General features: G+C 37.1%; 1 protein-coding gene across 1 annotated transcript in view; it reads left to right on the top strand.

Annotated features, from left to right (window-relative positions):
- ADGRV1 (adhesion G protein-coupled receptor V1) overlaps nt 1–25,156 on the top strand; it is a 506,902-nt gene that overhangs the window by 131,281 nt on the left and 350,465 nt on the right. Inside the window, exons 44-54 of the mRNA XM_078067071.1 lie at nt 807–1,069; nt 3,164–3,339; nt 4,135–4,259; nt 7,226–7,383; nt 7,474–7,620; nt 7,957–8,064; nt 10,776–11,040; nt 11,793–11,915; nt 17,549–17,771; nt 18,098–18,302; nt 23,749–23,895. Coding sequence (XP_077923197.1) covers nt 807–1,069; nt 3,164–3,339; nt 4,135–4,259; nt 7,226–7,383; nt 7,474–7,620; nt 7,957–8,064; nt 10,776–11,040; nt 11,793–11,915; nt 17,549–17,771; nt 18,098–18,302; nt 23,749–23,895 — 1,940 coding nt within the window. The remainder of the gene's footprint in view (nt 1–806; nt 1,070–3,163; nt 3,340–4,134; nt 4,260–7,225; nt 7,384–7,473; nt 7,621–7,956; nt 8,065–10,775; nt 11,041–11,792; nt 11,916–17,548; nt 17,772–18,097; nt 18,303–23,748; nt 23,896–25,156) is intronic.

The following is a 25,156-nucleotide window of genomic DNA, read 5'->3' as shown; positions in this document are numbered from 1 at the left end:
ATTGGCCTTTATGTGAAAAAAATCTGTAATAGTAAAAAACTTTGTAGTTTATAGTAAAAAAAATGAAACAACCTTGAATAACCCAAAAACTAGTTTTCATTTTTATTGCCATATTAATGAAACAAATTGATATTTCTGAGTCTTTAGAACCTTTCTTGAGTCTGTGGCCATTGTTTCAAATTCAAAGAGTATGTGCTTTGACAGTAGGTTTTAACTTTAAACTATGCCCCATTAATCAGCCTTCAGACTATTTCCAAACTTCCATAAAGTTTCAGTAAATATTCTTATATGTAAATCTTTGTATATATTAGCAATCAAGATCATCTGTTGAGTAAGAGCTTATATTTTGAACTCTTACAATAGTTTAATAATTTTTTTCTCCTGGTTTTCTAAGAAGACAGTCATGTTGTCTAGAAAATAGTGTTATTTCCAACTCTTTCTTTTCATTGCTCTTGTACCTGTTACCTGGTTCATAGCTCCAGGACAATGCTGAATAGTAGCAGTAATTATGGCAGGCGTTATTGTCTTGTTTCTGTTATTAGTGGTGACCCTTCTGATGTTTCAACATTGAGTTAGGTATTTGATACTGGCTTCCAAGGTGGAGGAGCAAGCTGCCTTTTATTCCAAGATGACTGGTTATTTTTATATCATGAATAAATATGGAATTTTATTAAATGCCTTTTAGAATTTCCCTTGTTTTGAAGGTGGTCTAGAGAAGAGTCGGCCTAGTTTATAATGAAACATCTACTTTTAACTTATAACCCACTCTATTTTCATTTATTTCTTTAATATTTTTATTTCACCAGCCTTAATTACTATCCTTGCTAATGATGATGGCCCAGGAATCTTATCATTTAACAACAGTGAGCACTTTTTCCTGAGAGAACCAACAGCTCTCTATGTCCAGGAGAGTGTTGCAGTATTGTACATTGTTCGGGAGCCTGCACAAGGACTGTTTGGAACTGTGACAGTTCAGTTCATTGTGACAGAAGTAAATTCCTCAGTGGAGTCTAAAGATCTGACCCCTTCCAAAGGCTACATTGTTTTAGAAGAAGGTGTTCGCTTCAAGGTATAGTATGAGGCTTTAATGAGAATGAATAATGTTTATGAATAATTTTTTCTTAGAAGAGCACCCTAGGTCCTAGAAAGAAAAAAATATGTACTCCCAGCTTAGATGACAGGATGATTAGATTACTGTGTGAAAGTGTTAACAGTGCTATCTAGTCTGCATAGAGCGCTGCTAGAGAAATTTGCTCTGTTAATAAGGTAGTGGAATCTACAAATAATAAGGAAAATGTACATAGTGCTGTCCTAAATGTTAACTATTTAGGTAGCATACTTCACTTTATATTATTCTTAAAACATAAACTAAAGGAAATTCTGAGCCATTTAATGTAGTCACCACCCTAGCCAGTCATTCTTTTGGCCACATTTTCAGTTAACAAAATATAATTGCTTACTTTAGCCTGCTTATGTGAGAGGCAAGTATCCTAGGTGAATAGGAATAGCTTATTGGAGAAAAAATGCTGGATTTAGGGTTAATTATAAGTGATTTATACTTACAGAAGTTTACCTTCTGAAACTCCTTTTTTTGTATATTGATAATTTTCCGTTCCTGCAACTAAATCTTATTTTTTAAAACACAGTTGAAGTTTAAAATAGCTAATTGCATTAGCGTAAGATATTTTTCAAGCCTGACATATAAAGTATAATAATTGTAAAGTAATATATTTAAAATTATTTCATCTAAAAACAGTCTACCCAGTAATTAACCTTCTTTGTGATCAGTTTGTATACACTTCAACACATTCTGAATTCATATTTATTTTCATGTCCAATTTTTTCATGTTTTAGGAAATTTGAACCTTTGATTTAAGAATATTTACATCTTGATATAGATATAAAAGAATTCAAATTTAAAGTATTTGATGGGGGTGCCTGGGTGGCTCAGTTGGTTAAGCATCTGCCTTCGGCTCAGGTCATGATCCCAGGGTCCTGGGATTGAGTCCCACGTCAGGCTCCCTGCTCAGCGGGGCCTGCTTCTCCCTCTCCCTCTGCCTGCCACTCTGCCTACTTGTGCTCTCTCTGTCTCTCTGTCAAATAAATAAATCTTTAAAAAAAATAAAGTATTTGATGAATTTTCCACTGCTTTACATTCTCAGGCTTTTTCTTCTTTTTAAAAATGTTTTAAATTTTATTTATTTAATTTTTTGTATATTTTAATTTTTATTATAATTTTATTATGCTTTTTTTCTTAAAAGACTTTTTTCACAGTGTGTTTAAAGATCTTTCTGTTCATTAGGCAAATTAAATGTTAGAGCAAATGAGATTAAATAGATTTTTCTTTCATCTACATAACAGTCTTTTTCTCCATGTTTTTATTTTTAGATATAAATAGTAAAGTCCAAAAATCTCAAATGCATGGGTCAATGACCTTAAAAATAAATATACACTGATGTGACCACACCACTCAGATTAGTATATTGAGCATTACCTCTCCCAGAAGTTTCCTCCTTGTTTCTTGCCCTTGCCAGGGGAAACTACTTTCTGGTTTCTGTCACTGAAGACTCATTTTGCTGATTCTTGAACTTCATATAAATAAAATCATATAGTGTGTACTCTTTTGTGTCTGGATTTTTTTGGTCACCATAATTTTTGAGATCTGTTTGGTTGCACACATCAGTAGTTGGCTCTTCTTTATTGCTGAGTAGCACTGCATTGAATAGACCACTATTTGTTTATCCATTTTTCTGTCGATAAACATGTGAGTTGTTTCTAATTTGTACTTATTATGGCTATAACTGCTTTTTTACAGTGAATCCTATACCAGAATGAGATTAATGCAGTTATGTAGCTAGGGCAGGATTGAGAGTTAACAAAAATCAAGACCTAAATTTGTTTTTTTAATCTTAATGTTATTTTTAAATGTCATAAAATTTATTTTTAAACACTTAGTGCAATATATCACAGTGTTGAAAATCTTGAAAGTGGTAACTTGAAACAGTTGTAACTATTACATATTATGGGGATCAGTATTAAAATAAAAAAGTGATGTTTTCCAAACATATTATTTTGTTGTCAAAAAAGGTTTAGCAGATCTCTTTGTATGTATGTTGCAGAAATACTGTAGTCTAGTAACTTTATCTTTTGATTTTGTTTTCAGGCCTTACGCATTTCCACCATATTGGACACCGAACCAGAGATGGATGAGCATTTTGTTTGTACCTTGTTTAATCCGACTGGAGGTGCTAGACTTGGGGCACATGTTCAAACCCTGATAACAGTTTTGCAAAATCAGGCCCCTCTGGGGTTATTCAGTATCTCTGCAGTTGCAAATAGGTACAGTTTATTCATAAGGAAATTGTCACTTCTGAAGCTAGGTAGGAAATATCTTTTGACGTAAAGAAAATGGAGAGGGAAATTGATCTCTGACTATTTTAAAGAGGACTTTTAAAATGAGCTCTGGCAGATAGATCCGAGAGGTTTATGCCCTCCTGTAACAAGGAGCATTAAAAACCTAATCATGTCCTGTATAATGGTATTATTAGAATTCTTATTTCTTCAGAATTCACACTTTCAGGTAAAGGTTTGCACAATTTTGTATTTTCAATAATAGTAAAAAGCAAGAAATAATATAAAAATATTTAGCTGTTTAAACCAAATGAATGACTCTTCAAGCATATATTAACATGGTTGTAGTTTGAAAATTCCTCTGGAAGCGACCACATATTTGTTTTTTTATTTCTTAGAAATACTCCAGTAGATCTAATTTTAGTAATAAGCTAAGAATTTCTGGATTCATTTTTTTTCCTTGTGATATGTTTTTAGTTTATATGAGAAGAAACTTAGGAGTGACAAAGGTTTATTTATTTTTTAGAATATATAGTATGTTGTTACTGAGTCTTGAGTATTTTCTTAAGATCATAGTATCAGATTGTAGTGCTTTTTTAATCCTCATAAATGAATATTTTGAGCTGTAGAGTCTAATTTTCCAGTCATGTGATGTTTGTGGATGGATCTCACCTCGGCTTATATATTTAGAAGTATATTAAATATATGCTAGCAATGTGATGTTTATATTTAATATGTAGAAATTATATTCTTTTTCTGCTTTCTGCAATCCATTTTTTTTAGAGCCACCTCTGTAGACATTGAAGAAGCCAACAGGACTGTATATTTAAACGTGTCACGCACTAATGGCATTGATTTAGCTGTGAGTGTGGAATGGGAGACAATATCTGAAACAGCCTTTGGCATGAGTACGTTTGGTTTCTTGTAAGAACAAAATTCTGTAACCAAGAAAGATTGCATGTATCAGATGTACATTCCCCCCCACCCCATGTATCTTATGGATCTGTTGAAAATGGAGAACAGATATCTAATTCTTTTATCATAGCCACAAATATTTTATTAAGAGCCTATCATGTGCCAGGCATGATATTGAACTTACGGTGTTTAGAATATAGGAGGAGACAGAAATAAACCAAATAAGTTAAAATTAGTTTAGTTTAAAATTAGAATAAATGTTTTAAAGGAGTAATTCTAAAATTAGTGTGTAGTTTAAAATTAGAATAAATGTTTTAAAGGAGTAATTCTAAGTGTTGTGAGAACATAAGGGAATGCTTCCCAGGAGTATCAGTGTTTGAACTAGGACTGCATGATGTATAGGGATTGATTCTACAAAGACCTGAGTTGGAGGGTCACTGGAGGGAAAGTGAGAAACTATTCAGGCACACAAGTCTAGAGGCATGAAAGAGCGTATAAGTGAAGAACCACCAAGTGGACATTGGGGTTAGAAATAAGGGTACGTGTTGAGGTTGAAGAGCTAGGTAAGACCCGATAGTTCGAGAGCTTGAAGAATATGTTATTCACATTAGTCTTTATTCTAGGGTTAATGTGATTTAGGCCAGCAGGAGGGTTGCCATGTATATTTGTGGGGTGGTAGGATCACATTTGTATTTCAGAGATGCCATTCTTGGTACCATTCAAAGAATGAACTGGCACAGAAGAAAAGAGAGGATAAAGGGAGGCAAACAAAAGGTCGACAGCCCACATGCTAGCGAGGACTAGCATCTATCGATTGGGGATGAAGGAGATACCAGAGATGATTCCTAGATTTCTAGCTTCTATGGTTAGATGGAGAGTCATGCTCTTCAATAAGAAAGGGAGTACTGAATGAGGACTAGGTATTACTTTGGTGAGGGAGAGTAAAATGTGTGTGATTTAACACATTTTGAATTTGAGATACTTTTGAGAAGACGTTTCTCCAGACTCAAAGGAAAGTCTCTGTTGCAGAGATTTGGAAATCTTCAGCATGTATATTGTATTTAAAGTCATGGAAATTGATGTAAAAACCTGGAAAGAGGGACTGTAGGTAGAGAAGGAAAGAGGACCCAGATTGGGCTGAGTAGGCTCAAACTGAGTTACTAAAGAGAGGAGGAGGATGTAGCAAAGAAGATGGAGTAGACCTGGTGAGAAACCTGGGGGATATGGGATTGCAGGCAGCCGCACAAGAGTATTTGAAAAAGGAAGGAGTGGTAACTGTGTCAGTTGCTGGTGTAGAAGCCCCCAGTAAGATGAGAACCAAAAATATATCCCTTGTAGTTAGCAATAGAGAAGGAATAAAATAGCAAGAGCTGTTTGTATAGAGGGATAGGAACTGAATAACATTTTGAGTGGAGGTAAGGGAATGGAGCCCTCCAATGTATGCAACTTTTCAGGAGTTTTGACTGAGAATGTAGGACCGAGCAAAGGTGGTGATGTGGTGTAGGATTCAAGGGGGTTTCTTTGTTCATTTGTTTAGTTGGGAGAGACCTAAGCATATTTACATGTTGATGGAAAAGACCTAGTAAGTAGAGAGAGATCGAATATTTAGAACAGAAAGGGATAGTTAATAGCGGTATGATTGTCTAAAAGGCAGGAGGAGGTGGAATCCAAAAAAGAAAGATTATGATTTCTACTTCAGAATTATCTCATTATTGTTTGGGATCTGCATGCATTTTTGGAAGTACTTGTGAGAGTATATGTTGGAGATTCTTAAATGTCAGCATTGTTTATTTTTCATTCACCATCTTCCTGAATTATGGGAGGGAAGCATTTGGGCAGATGGTCAGGCCTTAATGTCAGACCTTCAGACTCAATGCAAAAACTGCGGTGTACCTTTAAAAGATGACAAAATAGGAATGAAAAATACTGGTTTTCTAGGAAAGGGAATCGCTAGTGGGTACTACATATGAGGCATTGACATGTTTGCTTGAACTGCTAATCTGAAAATGATCAGTAATTTATAAGGGGCCTAGATTTCAACCTTGACATTTGTTCTTGCTGTTCACACCATTAGCTAAAGTTTTAAAAGAACTTTCTTTGGGAAACTGCTATAATAAAACATAGAGCTTTTTAAAAATTACTCTTCATGGGATAGGGATTTTTTGTTTTTCTCTGTTTAAATGTAGTACAAAATTTTAGGACATGTACCTGTGATAGCATGTTGATTAAAAACTTGACAGCCATTTAAAACAGGTGAGTCTGCTTTGGCGTTCTTAAATATATAACCTGTAAAGTGAGGAATCATTGGATGGGCATAGTTTCAAATTAATAGTGTAAGTTTTTAAAACGCAACATTTAGCATGTTTCTATAAAACTGTATATTATTTTAAACATTTCTCAATTATATTTTCATCATCTTTATGAAAGTTAATAAAAATCATTTTGAGCATATTTCCCTTTAAAATATACATTTAGCATTTTATTTTACTTATTTTATTTATTATTTTTTAAAAGATTTTATTTATTTGTCAGAAAGAGAGAGAGAAGAGAGAGAGAATGAGCAGGGGGAGGGAGAGGGAGAAGCAAGCTCCCTGCTGAGCAAGGAGCCCAATACTGGACTCAATCCCAGGACCCTGGGATCATGACCTGAGCTAAAGGCAGCGGCTTAACTGACTGAGCCACCCAGGCATCCCACATTTAGTATTTTAAATACACTTTGGAAAAATCTACATGGGTTTAGTGTAGAGTTTTAACAGTTTTTTAAAAAAAAATTGTTACTTTTAGTTATTTCTAAGTTCTCTAGCTTATATTTTCTCTGTCTGACAGACACACACACATCATAGAAGGATCTTTATTTCTGGTAACAAACTCACTGGTCTTGCTGTTTAAGCAATAAACTTGGCATAGATAAAGTTTTGAAGGTTTTGTACATTAACAAATCATGATTTACGTATTTCAGGGGGAATGGATGCTGTGTTTTCCATAGTTCAGAGTTTTTTGGAGGCATCGGCTTCTGGTTGGTGTTTCTTTACTTTGGAAGATTCACTATATGGTGTAATGTTAAGAAAATTGTCTTCTACTATTTATCGATGGCAAGGGATTTTTATTCCACTTGAGGTAACCATCAGTCATTTTATAGTACATAAAATAAAATGTACATGTGAATTTTGGATGTCTCTTGAATTACTGTTATTTCTTATTTCCTAGGATTTAAATATAGAAAATCCTAAAACTTGTGAGGCCTTTAATATTGGTCTTTCCCCTTACTTTGTGATTACTCATGAAGAAAGAAGTGACAAAAAGCCTTCTGTTAACAGTGTCTATACATTCACATCTGGATTCAAATTATTCTTGGTAAAAAATATCTTCATTTTTTGTAGGTTGCTTTATTTAAAGGAAAAATCAGATTTGTAAGATTGAGCTAAATGGAAGATAATATATGTTCTATATTAATGTGAAAGGTTTTTTTTTTTTTTTTTTGCAAGTTGATACACATTTTAACAGAGTGTCTTAATTCAGGGATATTTTTGTTTGTCTTGAAATGATACCTAGGTATGCATACCTAGTGCTCAGAATGATTTTTCAAGTTTTGAACTTTAAATACTAACTCATACTATTACTGTATTCAGAGCCTTTCCTAGTAAAATTCTCCTTTAAATATTTATTCCCATGGTTTTGTCTTCCTTGCAGGTACAAACAGTCATTATTTCGGAAACTTCTCAAGTAAAATATTTTAGTTCAGACAATCAAGATTATTTAATTGTCGCAAGTCAAAGAGATGATTCTGAGTTAACTCAGGTTTGATTGTTTTAAAGTGAATTAAAAAAAATGCTATATTTGAAACTCATCAAAGATGTAGTCTGTAAGTTTAGTATAAAAAAAAACCCCATAATTTGGTTGTGGTAAAGTAGCAAAGTAGAGTGTAGATGTTAATTAGTCACAGTTAATTTTTAAACAGTAGAATTGTAAATATTGTTTTCAAGAGCCAGAGCAAGTGTAGTAATAAGCATGAACATTTAATCAGAATTTAATGGCATTGAAAAATGTTATGGAGAAAAATCACATAACTGGACAGATGGTATAACTAAAACTTCATGATTAACATTGCCAGATGGGCACTTAACATCACGCCAGAAATTCCACATTTCTCAAGTAAACGACATCTCATAATCCTAATAATGCTTATTTGATAATTTTCTCACTCCTCAGACTCCTGTACCTGCTTCTCATCTCCTCATTTTTGCTAATGACTTTGATGACTAAACTGCTTTCTGGAAGGAGCTTAGTCATCTTGCCAAGACCAAATTTGGAAACCTTCTTGCAACATAGTTTTATTCCTCCATCCTGTTACGGAGGAAGCTTTCCTTCTATAAAAGCCAGGCTCCTCTGGCCATCAGAAGGTTTGGTTACTCCCTCTGTGTGTGGCATCACTAGCATCTCTATTGGATTATACTAGTCCGCATAAATGCACATCTCCAAGCTTCAAAGGGAATTTCTCTCCTCATTTCACCCCCTTCTACTTTGTTTTCTTCCTTTCCTCCCCTCTGTGGTAAGAAACCTTGAAGGAATTGTCTACCTGCTTTGTCTTACCTCATGGTTACTGATGACAACTGGGTCGCAAATTCACTGGATGTTTTTCTGTCTTTGTCTTAGGCTGCTTCCTGTTAGCATGTGACAGTCACCTCATCCTCAAATTTCAGCCACTTCTCCTCTTCATTTCTGTGATACCACACGTTCTCGTCCTGTCTCTGTGCCGCCCTTCCCAGTCTCCACTGCTACTTCCTCTTCCCTTTTCTGAACTCAGATGTCTTGGAGTTGTCCAGGTTTAGTTTTAGTTCAAATTTCTTTCACTCACTCCAGGTACTTCTATCAATCCTCTGTCTTTAGGTATCAGCTGTAGGCTGTCTTCCACTTTTCTTGGTAGCCTTTTCTCTAATTTCTAGACTTACATATCTAACTTCCTATTGGCATCTCCACATACATATGTTTTAAGTATCTAAAATTTAACATATCCCAAACTGAACTTTGATTTTCTCTGTGAAACTTGTTGCAGTGCTTGCTTTCATCTCAGGAAATGGTAGCCTCATAAATGCAATTGCACAAAACAAAATGCTGGCACACATCTCCCTTGATTATTCATTTTTATTCATTCACATCTAATTTATTACTGTTTTTGATTATATCTCCCAGTAATGTTTTGAAGACAGAGATTTCTTTCCACCTCTCTTTCTCTCTCCGTGGTCCAGCTTCCATCATTTCTCACCCACACTGTTGGAGTTGCTGCCTAGCTGGTCTCTGAACTTCTTCCCTGACTCCTCACATCCATTCTCCATCAAGGAGCTGGAGTAGTCTTTTAAAAATATTAATTATTTCACGTTTTTCCTCATTTTAAAACGATTCGATGATTTCCAATTATACATAGAATAAATTCTAAGTTATTTAACATGGACTATAAGTAGCATAACCTTAGTTATTTATCTACCCAGCACAGGACTGGATTATGTCTGTTGTCCTGAGGTAATTGTCAGTATTGTCCCTTTTCCTCTGTAAAGGATCCCCGTTATACATTATATGGTCATCCTGACAAAAGATACCTCATGATCTTACCTCTCCATTCTTACTGTCTCCATTCCCTCAGGACAGTCAACTTCCTTCTAGTTGGACCAGTCTTCATTCAGCTTATGACAAACATTTTCTGCCTTAGAAACTTTGTCATGTCATTCTTTGTAACTTTATTTCCCTAGTAACACCCATAATTCTTTATCATATCCCAATTGTTATCTTCAGCATTTGTCTCAACTGAATAATCATACATTTATTTAATCATTGGTGTATTTATCATTGGCTTTTTCCTATCAGTTAATAAGATCTATAAGGGGAGAGGCCACTCTGTCCATAACTCTTAGCATAATGCCAGGCCCACATAGGTTCCCAATTGTTGACTGAATAAATATAATTCTTTGTGCAATTGACCAGATTGTGTAAGAAACCAGGTGGATTCAGGATTTTCTTTTAATTTTAAATATATGAACACTCACCTTAAAACCTTGTGTACATTGCCACCTTCAGGACTAAAGAGTTTTGGTGTTTCTTTTTATATCCTATTGCTTAAACAGTGGGTAAGGAATGATATTATAGCATCAGAAAATTTCTTATCCAGATCTGAATTTTTCATACTTAAATGACTTTTCTCCTAGTTTTGGCTTCCCCTTTCTCTTGCTGTGACCAACCCTTACCCAGATGTATATTTGAGATTGATTTATTTTCACGTAACTTCTTTTTCATTTATTTCTCTGTGTGTGCTTATACACACACACACACACACACACACACACACAGATAAAAAGAGCAGTGAGAGAGCATCAGTTCTGATATTTTCTCTTTTATGAAAGTATCCTCCTAGTAATAAAGGGGGGGGGCTAGGAGACGGAATATATGATATTGCTTAAATTCACACAAATGCTAAATTCCTAGTCACGAAGGGTTTTGTATTTGAACATTTCCCACAGGTCTTCAGATGGAGCGGAGGAAGCTTCACGTTACATCAGACACTCCCTGTCCGAGGTGTGCAGAGCATAGCCTTGTTCACCAGAGGAGGCTCTGTGTTCTTAGCCATTTCCCAGATTAATGCCAGGCCAAATTCCCTTTTACTCAGATGGTCTGGCAGTGAGTTTATTAACTTTCAAGAAGTGCCAATCAATGGGACAACACAAGTTGAGGCCTTGACTTCAGGCGATGATATTTATTTAATTTTTGCCAAAACTGTCTTTCTAGGTGAGAAGATAATAGTGTTTGTAATGCATACATAGTTGTCAGAATTATCTAGCATTCATGTAATATGTTCTTTATGAAAATATGTAGCTCTTGGAATAATTTTTTGCTAATCCATTTCTTGATGGATAATGTACTGACTGTCAGCTGCAAGTGGATTTTGGAAAAAAAAGACCACATTTTAAGTGATACGTGTATAATCTGTAGATTATGAGCTACTGCTTTAAAGTTATATTAAAATAAAATTGGGGATGGGCATGTAAAGTGAAAAGATCTATGAAAAGATATCTGAAGATCTTATATCCAAAGTGCAGTGACATTTTATGTGACTATCCTTGAGGAGCCATGGGTAATTTATAGCAGTAATAATTAGTGCTCAGCAACTTTTGATAAGACTATTTGAAAATATTCTCTGAATATAAATATGCTCTCTTCTGCTTAGTGGAACTTTCATGGGTAAAATTTCAACATTCCTAAAAAACAGAAAATGTGTCATTGTTCTTTCTTTTATATCAGATCCTGATTAATCAGTGGCCAGCCATTTATGTACTTCATGTGGTAAATGTAAAAAGACTTTTGAAGTGTTTCCTATTAGGCCGTATTTTTGTTTAATTAAACTAATTTGGAGGAATATCCACTAAATTTGTTTTTTAAATTAAATTTGATATTTTTTATTATTTTTTTTACTGTGTAATTTTGTCATTTTTTTCCTGTAACTTTTGCCTTCAGATTTGACTTTTATTCCATTATTGTAGGAAATCAGAATTCAATTGATATTTTCATCTGGGAGACAGGACAGCCCTCTTTCAGATATTTTCAATCCCTGGATTTTGCTACTGTTAATAGGATCTACTCCTTTACACCAGCTTCAGGAATAGGTAAGGGTTTTTAAACTGCTAACTAATCTGAAATGCAGTGTGGAAAGCTAGAATAATTTTAATTGTATTGAATTAGAGATAGTATCACATTGCCAGACACTAGGTATTTTAATAAGGATGTAAAATCAAGATCTTAACAGAAATATTTCTGGAAATCCTAGAAATTCAAAAGGACTACTACTTTTAAAATGGGCATTGTGCTTGAGAAGAATCAGAATAACTGAAATATGGCAGAAAATATTAGTGAAGGATATAGTAAGATAATATATTCTGTCTAGAGAAAAATGAAGAGTGACATTACATATAGTAATATGTTTTAAATATGAAAATATAAGAGGATAGCAGGTATCTGCATTGAAGTGTTTTTTAAAAGTCAGAAAATGATTGTAAGAACTCTGCAGTCCTTGTTCACTCTCCCATCCTTCTTCCAGTCTGATCCTTTCTTGGTTTTCTGTTCTTTAATCCACATGTTTTTAATCAGAAACATAAGCAATAATTTTATTTGGAGTGATTTCCAAAACAAAGTCTGTTAGTGAGAAACCAAGGGGTGAATGTTGTTTGGAGGCCACAGGACCATTTCAGAGTTGGTGAAGAATCAGGTGGGTGGGCGCATGGTAATAAGGCTCAGAAGGCAACACCAGTTGGCATGGTGAGCCTGGGGGACTGCCTCCCAGAGCAGGGGTGAAGAATGCAGGGGGCATGCTCAGTGAGTCAGCATGTTTCCTGTTGAGGTGCCCAGAGAAACTCAGCAGCCAAACCAAGTGACTCAACCTGTGAGTCTGGATGAATCAAAGTCCCGCTTTTAAACTGAGACATAGCAATTGTGTATGAATTAAACAGTACCATTTATTGATTAGGCATTATATGTAAGTCATTGTTTAAAGTTATGAAGAATTCCTTGCCTTCAGAGGTTTAATGTCTGGTTGGAGAAGCAAGAAAAATATTAAGACATTAATTCAAGATAGAATTCCAGTCCCATTTGCTCTGTGAATGGTAGAATTGAAGGGGTCTCAGAGGGGAGCTTGAACTAGGCCTGGATAGGCTGGTAGGAAATGTTGTGGGTAGAGGGAAAGATGTGAGCAAAAGAAAAAGATAGAAGTATATATGACGTTGCGGGCACAATGAGCAGACTAGAGTGCTGGGGACAGAGGATTTGACTCAGAATGTAGTGGTGGTAAGGTTGGAAACATACACTATCGTCTGTACAAGAAGGTCTGGCATGTCAGGCTTAGGATTTGATCTGTGTTTGATGGTTCAGTGGTTCCCAAATATTTTTGTCTTAGGAACTTTTCAACCTCTTAAAAATTTAAAGATTTCATGTGGATTCTATCTACTGATATTTATTGTATTAGAAATTAAAGAGGAGAAATTTTAAAGATACTTATTAATTCAATTGAGAATGATAGCAGTGAACTCATTACATGTGAATGAAAATAGCATGTTTTATCTGGATTCTCATGTCTGCGTCTGTATTCTACTTACTGTAATATTATCGGTCATATGGCCTCTAGAAAATCCCACATACGCTCATGAAAGAATGAGAATGTTGTAGACAAATGACATCTTAGTATTACTACAAAAATAGTTTTGACTTCACAGACGCTCCTGAAGTGTCTCAGTGACCATGAGAGGTTCAGGGACTATGCTCTGAGCATTATTGGGGTAGAGAAATCCTTGAAGGCATTTCAAAGGCAAGTGATGATCAAAGGCATGTTTAATAACTCCACCTAGCTTTGGTGTACAGAATATGCTGGATGCAATAGTTTGCAACTGCCCAGGCAGGAGTTGATATAGAAGCCTCTGTGGGTGGTTAGAGATGTGGCACTCGAAGAAATCAGTTAGAGATTTAGATTTTGGAGACATCAATACGTTCAGGTAGTTGGACTCATAAAAGCTAGTATCTATAAAGTAAATGATATTGAGAAGAATAGAGGATTTAGCACAAATCCAGGAGTCTGCTCTTGTTGGTTTTCTCCTAGGTGCCTGGCTGTAGCTTTCTGTATCAGGCACTGTAATCCTTAGACACTGTCTCCTGAAGTCGCCTGCACTGCTGACCAGGACTCAGATCTTATTTATCTCTCACCTTTTATGGGTTATCTATCTCATTGTGCTTTCTTTCCATATGCCCTACCCCTCCTCAGCCCTGTGTCCACACCACGTTCTCCCAGACTCTGGTCTCTGTGCATCTGGACTGTTACATCATTGTCTGCCCTCCACTCCAGATTCACTCTGCTGTCAGAGTCCTGTGTCTGCCTCTGTTCTGAACGTCCTCTCCGTAAATAACTTCTCTTTATTTGTCAGACTCTGACAGGCCATGAAGCTGTGATGTTATCCTGTGAAGTACAGCTCTGGGGCTTTCTTAGCATTTACTCAACAATTGATTTACTACATAAATTATGTATATTTCATCATGTATTTGTTTAGTTTGTGTCTACTTGTCCTTTAATTCTGTGGCTTTATTATTTTTGCTTTTCTTGTACCTCAAGTTTTCAAGTGGACTAACTGTATCTACTTGAGTCACTTATTATAATTCAAAATAGTTTCCTAATGAATGTTTTTAAGGATGACAAGTGCTGCCTGAATGGGCTGTTAATTGAAGTTATAGAACTCCCTTTAAAGATTTTTAAAGAAATAGAATAGGCACACTTTCTAAAAGAATTTATGAAAAATTCTGCCAGAGGCTTGTTAAGGGACCCATTGTGAGGTCTTTTTATTTCTTTTGTTTCTGTGACTTGAGGTGGTAGAAGTATGAAAAGATTATAAGTAATTATTTAGAATGGCTTATTATAGATCCCCTGAAAGCTGAAATTATGCATTAAATAATATTCAAGGACTTTCTTATTTTGAATATGTCAAATATTAGATTGGAGCCATGACTGTGAGGATTACATATTTATTCTGCTTAATGACTTGACAGAGATTATTGGGTAGAAACTTAATTCTTTAAATGGAAAAGGAAGAATGAATATGACAAAGGCTGCAAGGACATATAAACTTATCTTTCCCTTCTTCCTTCTCTCCTTCGTTATTTAATAGATTTTTAAAATGCCACGTACGTACCAGGCATAGTGGTAGGCTCTGCGGAAACGAGGGTAAACAAAATCTTTTATACCCCCGGCTCTGAAGAAGTTTTAACATGCAATAGGGAAGGGTGACACGATGTATAATAACACAAATAAGTTTCTAACTACAAACAGGTAACTGCTATCAGAGGATAAAGTGCTCTACTACCACAAAATGGAGAAAACTTGACCGAGTCTAAGGGATGCTTAGAAAGCTTCTGTAAGGAAGAGCCATTTAATAAATCTGCTGGAAAGACACTCACTCCTACCCTTCTCCTTCTTTTCCCAACACTCTCCTCTTCACCAAAACGATCACCTTTGAAAATCATCATCTGTGGAAATCATTTGGATGAATTCATCACTCTTTCCATCCCTGTGTAGTCACCATAAGAAGCCCAGGCCCCCTTGGGAGAAAGCGACTCATCCCATCTGCTCTGTGCATGCTCTGGACCACATAAGCCCTAATTTCCAGACTAGGGACTCAGCTCTCTCCTCCCCCAACTCCCCAAACCCTTCCACAGTGTCCCCCAGAACAGTTACGTTCTGGAACTTTTCTCCTCAGAATGCCCCTCATGTCCTTGCACTGGAATCCCGCCCTGTCCTGAGGACGCTGCTTCCCACACAGCCCTCTCTGGCTGTCCTATGTGTTACTGGTTTCTTCTCCCAGATCTCTAAGTGCTAGGAATGCTCACTCTCGCACTCCGTCCTGGGACTTCTCTATATTCACTCACTCCTTAAATAATCTCAGCCAGTTGCCTTCCTTTGGAATACTTTTGTTTATTTATAGTTTTGCTAACTGGAAGGGAATTCTGTAATCAGTACCAGTTAAAATTCTGTTCCCCAGAGTAGGGACTTAAGGGTTTTTTATCCTTATAAACTCCTGACCCAGTTCTATGATCTTGAACAGTACAAACGGCTATTTTCTGAGAAAACGCTCTCTGCATACAAAAATGCAGATTTGAGCCCCGTACATTTCCTACTCTGAATGTCTCATTATCTATTTGCTGCCTTCTCATACTTATCAGATTGGGAGGAAGTGAATAGGGTATACCTCTGAGGATTAAGATACATAATCAGTGATGCTCAGAACACTTTACGATTTTGGTTGAGCCTGTAGATTGATTGATTGATTGAGACTGTAGAATCATTTAAACTTAGGAGATGTTTAGATCCCTCTGAAGAATTTGCTCTTTACTGAATATCTTCAGTTTTACAGAGCTGTATGAAAAATATATGATCATTTTTAAAAAGCAAGTTCATTAATAACATTTTTCTTAATTTTTACCTTTTATGCAACATTTACTAACCTGCAATAGTACTTAAATAATTACCATAAATAAACATAATGAGTAATTCTTGGTATTTAAGAGTAGGAATATGGATCTTCCATTGTAACCTTATAGGCTAAAATTTTCATGGTTTCTAGTTCTATGTGCTGTTTTAATAACCAAACCCATCTTAGTTGATATCGTTATGTTCTGATGTGTTTCTTCAGGTACTGGAATTTGTGCATGTTTCTGGTTGGTTTCTCATGCTTCTCCCTAGTTTTAAGTCTGAAGATTACTTAGTGGCATGTACAGTGTAGTAAGCTCCCTGACTCCAAATTTCCCTTTCTATACAATGTACTAAGCTCCTCTCGCCTCCATATTCGCTGATGTTTGCCATTGTGTTGAATCATTAAGAGCACGTTTTCCTACCAACATTTCAAAAAGCATTGGCAGCATATACTCTGAGATCATAAATTTGTTCAGATCCTTTGGCCTAATTATCACCTTTAAGAATTTATAAAGTGAAGGGGCACCTGTGTGGCTCAGTCGGTTAAGCGTCCGACTCTTGATCTCAGCTCAGGTCTTGATCTCAGGGTTGTGAATTCAAGCCCCACATTGGGCTTCATGCTGGGTGTGGAGCCTACTTAAAAAAAAAAAAAAAGGAATTTATCAAGTGAAAAGAATTAATAACTGTCTCTAGTTAATATTGAAAAATAAACAGTGTAGAGAAATTAAGTATATTTTAAAGATCAACTCTATGCATTAAAATCATAAATTTGAATGCTTTGTAGCAACACCTAAGAAGTGCCATATAAATATAGGATTAAGCATTTCAATTAAGAATTTTTTTGTATTTAGTCTGTTTATAATTATGCTCATCATGAATTCTTACGGATGGTGACTGGAATGGAAAATATAAAAATGAAACATTGAGTTGTGGGATTATGCATATTTTTCACTTTAAAAAATATCCTACCATGCTATCCAACAAATAAATACCGAGATGAATAAAAGAGTCCACAATCCATTTGGGCTTTACTATCCAGTGGTTTCTTATTTATTAAGTGGATTGTGGGTTTACTGTTAGGCTGGTTTGGTCACTCCACAGCATTTAAAAAATTACTATTTACATTCAGTTATTTTAAATAATATTTTGATTTTCAGAAATCAGGTCATATTTAGTTAATCCAGAAATCAAAATGGAACTTTGAGTGTAGAAAAGTTTTGCTTTGGTACCCTGATGGGGAGGGTGTGCGGTGACATTCACGTTTCACTGTAGTTGCCTTTTCTTTCCTTCCTACAGTCCACATCCTTTTTATTGGCCAAGCTACGTCTGCTCTTTACTGCTGGAATTCAGAGCTGAATCAATTCTCTTTTATTCTGGAAGCCCCTTCTGCTCATGATGCAGCTTCTGTTACAGTAAAGTCCTTTAATTCAAGCAAGAGTTTAATTGCTCTAGTGGGAGCTGTCCACTCACACATATATGAGCTGGCCTTCATCTCGAGTCAGTCTGACTTTATTCCTAGGTAGGTTCAGCATTTTATGCAAAGTCTCTTTATGCTCACCATAGTTTTATATGGCACCTAATTTCTAAGTGTTTATTTAGTGACTGGAAATATACAAAATATAAGAGTAATTTATAATCTAGAAATTTGGTTGTAGTCCATAGTTCTTATATCTACTTTATGAAGTTAATCAGTATTATGAACATTTTATGTTATAATTTTATTTATGAAATATGATTTTTCCAAATGTTTAATATTAATCAGTGTTTTGAGAGTTTTATGGGTTTGTATATGTATATGCCTGAGATCTGTTGCAGCTGATTTACTTGATATACTTCTTATGCTAGTTCAGGTGAACTGATATTTGAACCTGGTGACAGAGAAGCTGTAATAGCGGTAAACATCCTTGATGATACAATTCCAGAAGAAGAAGAATCCTTTAGAGTTCAGCTTAAAAATCCCAAAGGAGGAGCAGAGATTGGTATTAACAGTTATGTAAAAATAACTATTCTGTCTAATGATGATGCCTATGGAGTCGTTGGATTTGCTCAGGTAAAGATCCCACACTTAGAAATCAAAATGATTTATTCATTGTATTTATTTATTTATTTTAAAGCTTTTATTTATTTATGTATTTATGTATTTATTTATTTATTTAGAGAGGGAGGGAGAGCATGGGAATGGGGGGAAGGGCAGAGAGAGGGAGGAGGAGAGAGAATCTCAAGCAGACTCTGTGCCAAGCACAGAGCCTGATGCGGGGTTCGATCTCTTGACCCTGAGATCATGACCTGAGCTGAAATCAAGAGTCAGACACTTAACCAGCTGAGCCACCCAGATGCCCCTATTCATTGTATTTATATATTAGATATTGTCAGCATTCTGTCCTACTTTGAATATCTTCAGCCTTTCTCCTTTCTCTTTCCCCATTTCACCCTCTGCCCCACTCTGCATTTTATTGTGAACTTTACTGATGTCTTATAATTTCTATTCCTACACACTGAAACCTCTGAATCGACTTGTCCTAAACTTTTTAATGTAGTGATTCCTCTTACAAGATTGAATTTGAAATGTTACTAGTTGGCCTTAGTCCTGGAGTTTGGCTCCAGTGTTAGCCTTATCTCTAGGGGGTAATGATGAAGCACATTCCAAATAGACTATATACTGTGTTTTGTCACATGCATCACCTACAAATGTATTACTGTCCTTTGGGTATTGAAGGAGAAAGAGAGAGAGAGAGTGGGGGTTATGTTTGTAACTGTACATGCATTGTACACATGGGGGTGGTTTCCCCTGAGGAAAGAGAAATATGCAGATCTTACCAGGTCGACTTCCATGCTCGGACTTCATATTCCTTAGCAAAAGGACACCCATCTATATTGCATCATTTAGCCCTATTTGCCAACTCTGTCTTGATTTCTTAACTTGAGTTACAGCTGCAGCTATCATGCATTGTTCTCTGAAATATTCTGCAAGTAAGGAAAACTCAGCTAAAAGTGGTTTAGACACCAAAAACATGTCCACAGAGAAGATGGGCCTCACGGTTGGATACTTTACTGTGTCACCATGGCTCAGATTCTTTGCATTTCTCCACTTTGCCAACATAAAGTTGATTCTTCATTTGGTTGTTTGAAAGCTGATGTTATTGTTAGGGCCACTGCTTTCTTGTTTATGTCCCGTTGGGGAGAAAGAAATGTGGCACTTGGGGCAAGGAAGAGATTTCCCAAAAGCCTCTAGAAAACTTTTCTTATGTCTCATTGGCCATAACTAACAAAGCCATTCATTCATCTGTTCATTAATTTATTCATTCATGTAGCAGTTATTTAACAAACACCTACTGTGTACCAGGTACTGTTTCCAGATGCTAGAGATATATCAAGAAATAAAATAGTAAAAAATCTCATATCCTCATTTCTCTGAATTGTGGAGGAGGCAAAGGGAGACAGACAGTAGACGAAGACGTGCGAGACACCTGTACTCTGTGTGATGGTAATAAGTGCCCTGGAGGAACGTTAGGCAGGGAGGACAGATGGAGATTGTGAGGTGGGGGTGGAGGTTGTGTGCAGAGAAATAAAACATAGGCTATCAGGGAGGGTGGCACTGAGGAAGTGACCTGAGGACGAAGGCCTGGAGGAGACAGCGGAAGAACATTCAAGGCAGGGGGAACCATCAAGAGGAAAGGCCCTGAAGTGAGGCCTCACCCATCTGGTGCAGCAAGGAGGCCACTGTGGCTGAAGTCAGTGTACGAGGGAAAGAGGAGGCCCAAGAGGTGAAGGGCCAGGGCTCTGTTTCCGGCTTCCTCAGCAGCGCCCACAGGTTTATGACTTGCTAGGAGGACTCAAAGGACTCAGGGTTTAGTCATACTCATACTATGATTTATTACAGTGAAGGGGATACAAAGCAAAATCATCAAGGGAAACGGCATGTGGAGTAGAGGTGCAGAGGAAACCATGGCAAGCTTCCAAGAGCTCTCTCCCAGGGGAGCCACGCAGCACACACTTAATGCCCCCAGCATTGAGTTGAATTCTGACAGCATGTGAGAGGTGTTGCCAACCAGGGAAGCTCCTTAGAGACTCAGGGCCTGGGGTCTTAACTGGGGACTGATGATGCAGGCACTCTCAGCCCGACACATGCCAAAATTCCAGACTGCCAGAATGAAAATAGGTGTTCAGTATAAACCACATTGTGTGCACAGTTCAGGCACAGGGAGCCAGTGTGAGTTCCGGGAATGGTGGGAATCCTCCCGGAACTCAACGTCCCAGACATCAGGTGAGGGCCAACTTTAGAGCAGGCCTTCCAAGGCTAGCAGGGAGGCTACTGTGTGAATTCACGGCTGCACGAGCCCCTGAGTACCATCATGAAGTTCGTCCCCGAGGGAAAGGGTTGGAGTGGAAGAGCAACTTGATCTGACCCACATTTGAAAAGAACCATTCTGGCCATAGAATAGACTAGATAGTAAGTGGGCGAGGACAGAAATAGACAGGAAACTAGTGTGGTAATTCAGCAATAAACCACAGAGCTACAGGAAGCAGGCACTTGCCTTTCACGAGATATGGATGACTGTAAAAGGAGCAGCTTTGAGGGATGAGATGAGGAGTTTTGGACGTGCTAATGTCCTGAGCCAGTTGCTTGCAAGTGTTGTAGGATCACCCTGTTATCCAGTCTGGCCCATCTCTGGAGATAAAGGCAGGTCAGCTTCCTCTGAAACAGCTCTGCCCAGTAGAGTTATAATGTGAGCCACGTATATAACTTTAAGTTTTTTAGCCACATAAAAAAAATAGAAACAAGTGAAATTATTTTTAATATTTTATTTTGTTTAACCCAATATATGAACCAACATAAAAATGATTGATGAAATATTTTGTATCCTTTTTTATATCCTTTCTTTCATACTTTGTCTTCAAACTGCAGTGTGCATTTTATACTTAGAGACCAGTCACGTTTCAGGTGCTCAGTAGCCACGTGTGGCCAGTGGCTACTGTGTAGGTGCAGCTCTAGGGCATGAGCTATAGTGGGGAAGATTAGGAAGAAGGAAGACCGTCTCTGTCCCCAGCACGTACTGACATGACTTGTTGCCTCACTTTCTTCAAATGACACCTTACCAGAAAGGCCTCCTCTGACTGAAAATTGTAGCTCCCCACCACCATTCTGTACCTTTTTATCCTGCCTTGTTCTTCTTTATGAAACTTATAATGGCCTTGTCTATTGTCAGTTTCTTTTACCAGAATGCAAGGCTGTGAGAGCTGAGGTACTGCTTTGTTCACAGCTTTATTCCAGAAAAGTGCCTGGCACACAGGAGGTGCTTAGTGTGACCCTGTCATTATTCTTGGTGGGGGGGGGGACAGAACACTCACAGGGCTTTCTTGGGGTTGTACAAATACATAGGGCAGAGCTGGGATGCCTGGGACGAGAACCAGCGTGCCCTGCTGCATGGTCTCGTCCTCTCACAAGCCTTGCTGCAGATGGGGAGCACATTCTGTGATAGATTTCTCCTTCTGAAGCTTGGTCTAAGGTTACTCTAGAGACATTAAAGTACTGTGGTTTAATCCTTCCCAATAGATAGTATCCTAGGTTCTTTCAGTCCATTCAGTAGAATTCCTCCACACAGGCCTCTTGTGTTTGGACATCCTTGTTCTAAGATAAGATTTAGTAGATAAAGAGAATTTTTTTTTTTAAGATTTTATTTATTTGACAGAGAGACACATGGAGAGAGAGGGAACACAAGCAGGGGGAGTGGGAAGCAGGCTTCCCACCGAGCTGGGAGCCCGATGCGGGGCTCGATCCCAGGACCCCAGGATCATGACCTGAGCCAAAGGCAGACGCTTAATGACTGAGCCACCCAGGTGCCCATATAAAGAGAGTTTCTTGACAATTTTCTGGCTGTATTAAATTCTTATTTTAATAACCCTTATCAATAGAGGACATAGAGCCAGAGAGGCTTCTCTTTGAAAAGGCATTGTTGTTTGTGAACAAATTATATGAATATTTTATTTTATTTTATTTCCTTAAAGTTTTTATTTTTAAGGATTCTCTATACCCAATGTGGGGTGTGAATTTACAATCCCCAAGGTTGAGTCATATGCTCTACTGACTGAGCCAGTCAGGTGCCGCATATGCATATTTTTAAATCAAGATATTTTCTGTAGGAATATTTGAATGCTTTGAGCAAGATTTTATTACTATGTAACATTTGTAACAATATGTTAAAATGCAATGTAAAACACTGCCATAGGATAGGCTATCTACTCAAATTCGCATTCTAAATAGAAGCTTTTAGAAGCTGTAAGAAATTCATGGAGGAATTTCTTTTCAGATTACCACAGTAAAAAGACAAGAAAAAGAAAACCATTACTGGGAAGATTTTTTAAAATCTTTATACTCCATAGTCTGTCGTTATTGCTTATGGATAAACTAGGGGTCTTGTAAGAAGGAATTCTTTGGAGTATTAATTTTGAGCAAAATTTCATTCAGCGGCTGTCAAGAGATGCTGCAACTGTTAGAGGAGGAGTTCAGTCACACGGAGGTGGAAATCAGTCTGGAACAGAGGAAAGAGGCCACGGAGTCTAGGTGAAAAGAGGGGCAGGGGATATTTTTGGCAATAAAAATAGTCGTAAGGACCAGGAGCTAAGGATGAAACACCATCATGGAAACCGCACAGCCTGCAGAACATTTCAGAGGATATGAATTTAAGGATAGGAGACTTTTATAAGTGATCAGAAAGAGTGCCCTCGTTCTCATCATGTCTTTACATTTGAGTGGGACTCTAGAGGCCATGTAGACCAAAAACTTATTTTACAAGTAGGAAACAAGACCTAGAGGGATTGCCAGAAGTTATGCCGGGTAAGAAGACTTCCCTCATCTCCTGACTCTATGTCCTTTCATTTCTACAAACTTGACATACTACGTGTAATGCTTTCCAAAAAGTGTATGCTTTCTGAATGTGGAAATAAGATGTTCATTGAAGAAATTTGAAATTTACAGAAACAAGAAGACAAAGTAAAAATAATCCTATAATGATTAACATTTTAATTTACTTTAACTTAGTCTTTTAGTTATTCAAACATGGGGTGCCTGGGTGGGTCAGTCAGTTAAGCGTCTGCCTTTGGCTCAGGTCATGATCCCAAGGTCCTGGGATTGAGCCCCGCATCGGGCTCCCTGCTCAGTGGAGAGGGCTGCTTTTCCCTCCCCGTCTGCTACTCCCCCTGCTTGCACTCTCTGTCTCTCTCTCTGTGTGTGTGTGTGTGTGTGTGTCAAATAAGTGAATAAAATCTTAAAAAAAAACTAGTTATTCAAACATGTGTATTTTCAAATTAAAATCGTGGTCATCATATATTGCTGTTTTTTAAACTATGTTTTTCACTCATATCGTGTTGTTTTCATGTTGTATCAAGTTGTATCATGTTGCTTAGTACTGTGAAGTTTGCACATGCACAACAGCATGAATAAAAGTCTACTTAGGTAATTTCAGCTAATCCCTTGTGACTTCCTGTGTGTTTTTCAGAATTCATTATATAAGCAAGTGGAAGAAATGGAACAAGATAGCCTTGTAACCTTGAATGTTGAGCGCTTAAAAGGAACATATGGTCGTATAACCATAGTGTGGGAAGCTGACGGAAGTATTAGTGATATATTTCCTACCTCAGGAGTGGTATGTAATTTAGAAAATTATAGGAGAGTCACTTTTAAATTATGGTTACTATTGATGCATGGGACCAAACCCTGCCTTATGGATGAAGTGTTTGAATTTGACCATGTCAGCACTGGATTCCTACTAATCACCATAGAGAGGGAAACAATTTAAGGTTAGTTTTAATGTTGTGATTATTGTTCTTTTTTCCTATAGTTCCAAAATATCTGTAAAAAAAATCCCTTTTTAGGTTCAGTACATCAGTTGGCCAAATTATGAATGCATTACGTTGTCAGAAAGATAAAACCAATCAAACTGGAGATGGAAATGTGGTTTCAAGATTTGGCTAAAATGGAAGCAGTAAGTAGGGAACAAACCTATGTAGGATAGTCATACATATGAAAAAGCAGATCAGAATTGTTGAGTGATGTAGGTTGAGTTTCCTGTAGACAGACTCTGAGATTGAGAGTTGTGGGTGGATTCCTGGGGAGACACACCTATAAGGGAACAAGGAAGGTAGGAATGTGCAGAGGGGGACATTGGTCCCTGGGTAGTTATGCCTGGGATTGAGTCTGTGAGGAAGTTCTGGAACTGAGCTAGTCCTTTGGAGTTGTTTCCAGTTGGAGCAAGGAGGCTGAGATTTTGCATCCCCATTTTAGCCATCCTGGACCTCATACCACCTTCTGAGTGGGGCATAACCTTGAGTGAAAGTTTACTGCAGCTGAAGGCAGTTCCCAGTGAGAAACATAAAAGCTGTTATTCCTACCAGCTGGGGGATGGGTGCATCAGTCCCAAGAAGGGATCTGGGCAGAGGATCATTTTATCTACTATTGGAAGATATTATAAAATTGGGACGCAGGTTGAAGAGTGGAATCAGATTGGGTCAGAGAAGTAAATGACTCACAAAGAGAGAGTTTAAAGAACCTTTAGTTCCTAATTGGAAGATGGGTGGTCTTCTAGACTTGTCTCGGGTTTTATAGATTTATCCATGTATTTTCCCCAAATGTTTCTCTGAAGAGTTCCTTTAAAAGACCTCTCATGAAATTATCTCAAAAAAAGACAGATGAATGTTATGGTCCACCATTTCTAGGTTTCTGTATCATTTGAAAGGAGATTAGAGCTTTGGTATCTTAAAAATGTTATGGCAAATTTTATTGCATTGAATATTTACTTTACACAAGTTACCAAAACTATATATTCAACTATGTAAGTTGTATCTATCAGGTTCTGTATGTTCTGAATTATATTTTCCCAATTAATATTCTTATATAAACATGATTAA

The sequence above is a fragment of the Halichoerus grypus genome, chromosome 2, assembly GCF_964656455.1.
Source record: "Halichoerus grypus chromosome 2, mHalGry1.hap1.1, whole genome shotgun sequence".
NCBI classification, from domain to species: domain Eukaryota; kingdom Metazoa; phylum Chordata; class Mammalia; order Carnivora; family Phocidae; genus Halichoerus; species Halichoerus grypus.
This window is presented reverse-complemented; position numbering and strand designations above follow the sequence as displayed.